Source organism: Eimeria tenella, genomic scaffold (assembly GCF_000499545.2).
Source record: "Eimeria tenella Houghton genomic scaffold, Eth_scaff4131, whole genome shotgun sequence".
NCBI classification, from domain to species: Eukaryota; Apicomplexa; class Conoidasida; order Eucoccidiorida; family Eimeriidae; genus Eimeria; species Eimeria tenella.
Genome location: NW_013545045.1, coordinates 1 through 1,600, shown reverse-complemented (window position 1 = coordinate 1,600; position 1,600 = coordinate 1). Strand labels below are relative to the sequence as shown.

The window sequence follows — 1,600 nt, the reverse complement described above, 5'->3', positions numbered from 1 at the left end:
CAGCCGCAACAGCAGGAGCAACAGCAGCAACAGCAGCAGCAGCAGCAGCAGCAGCAGCAGTGTTGCGTGTGCGCAGGGGTCAGCATGGGCAGCCTGGGCTATTTGACCAACTTCGGGGTTTTGGAAATGAAAAATATTGCTGCAGCTGTTGCGACACAGCCCTTTGCTGTCACTTTAAGATGCAGACTCGGTCAGCTGCTGCTGCTGCTGCTGCTGCTGCATCCTTCTGTTGCTGCTGCTGCGCGATCTGCTGCTGCTTCTGCAAAACTTGCTGCTGCTGCTTCCACATCCGGGTCTGCTGCTGGCGCCGCTGCACGCTGTGCCGGCGCTGCTGCGGGACGCTAACCTGCTGCTGCTGCTTCCCGCAACCTGCTGCTGCTGCTGCTGCTGCTGCTGCTGCTGCTGCAGAAGTGGGGATCCTCTCGTCGGAGGGCTCGCTGCTGCAGCGCTTCGTGGCCACCAACGACTGCGTCCTCGACAGGGGCGAGTCTCCCTTTGTGTCCATGTTGGATGTCTTTTTGGAAAACAAATATTTCACAACTGTCACCGCGGACGGCCTCATTGTGGCCACGCCCACGGGCAGCACGGCCTACAGCATGAGCGCGGGGGGCTCCATTGTGCATCCCAAGGTACAAACCCTTTTTTAGGGTTTAGGGTTTAGGGTTTAGGGTTTGGCGGGTTTTAGGGGGTTTTAGGGGGTTTTAGGGGCTTTAGGGGGTTTAGGGGCAGCATGGCCTACAGCATGAGTGCGGGAGGGCCCATTGTGCATCCGAAGGTGCAAACCCTTTTTTAGGGTTTAGGGTTTAGGGTTTAGGGTTTAGGGTTTAGGTTTTAGCGGGGTTCAGGGGGTTTAGGGGGGGTTTGCGGGGTTTCAGGGGGTTTTAGGGGCAGCATCGCTTACAGCATGAGCCTCAGGGGGTCCATCGTCCACCCCAAGGTGCAAACCCGTTTTTAGGGTTTAGGGTTTAGGGTTTAGGGTTTAAGGTCACGGGTTTAGGGTATAAGGGTTGGGAAAATAGGTGGGTTTTCATTGTAAGCTCAGGTTGATCCTTTTCGCAGCCGAAGGCCCTGCAGCTGTTACTGTATATACGCTTTTTCAGGGTTTAGGGTTTATGATTCAGGGTTTAGGAGGGTTGAGGGTCTGTCAGGCTTGGAATGTAGGGTTTAGGGTTTAGGGTTTAGGGTTTAGGGTTTAGGGTTTGGAGGGGTAGGGTTTAGGTTTTAGGGGCGGGGTGCCCAGTACAATTGCCGTTGTCTGCTGCTGGCTTTATCTCCCTTTCCCTGTTGCTGCTGCAGTTGCTGCTGCAGCAGTTGCTGCTGCTGCTGCTGCAGTTGCTTCTGTTGCTTCGTCGTCTTGTGTCTCTGCACCTTGCATTCCGCTGCTGCTGCTGTTGCAGCTGCTGCTGCTTCAACAGTAGTTTCCTGCTGCTGCGCCTCCCGCTCCCAACCCCTTGTTGCGTTCTCCTCTGCTGCTGCTGCTGCCTCTCCGCTGCTGCTGCTGCTGCCTCCTCTGCTGCTGCTGCTGCCACCTCCCCTGCTGCACCCTGCATGCTCGCTGCCCCTCCCCCCTCGCTTCGCCGCCCCACCCGCCGCCCCCCTC

General features: G+C 57.2%; 2 protein-coding genes across 2 annotated transcripts; both read right to left on the bottom strand.

The window, feature by feature from the left end:
• Positions 1 to 169: 169 nt before the first annotated feature.
• ETH_00041055 (uncharacterized protein) lies at positions 170 to 562 on the bottom strand (the record flags this gene model as incomplete). Its single annotated transcript, XM_013379891.1, has 1 exon — positions 170 to 562. The coding sequence occupies one exon, from the start codon at positions 560 to 562 to the stop codon at positions 170 to 172; it is 393 nt and encodes a 130-aa protein (XP_013235345.1).
• A 659-nt stretch (positions 563 to 1,221) lies between these two features.
• ETH_00041050 (uncharacterized protein) lies at positions 1,222 to 1,597 on the bottom strand (the record flags this gene model as incomplete). Its single annotated transcript, XM_013379890.1, has 1 exon — positions 1,222 to 1,597. A coding segment is annotated over one exon (376 nt), but the record flags the coding sequence as incomplete, so codon positions are not given.
• Positions 1,598 to 1,600: the final 3 nt, after the last annotated feature.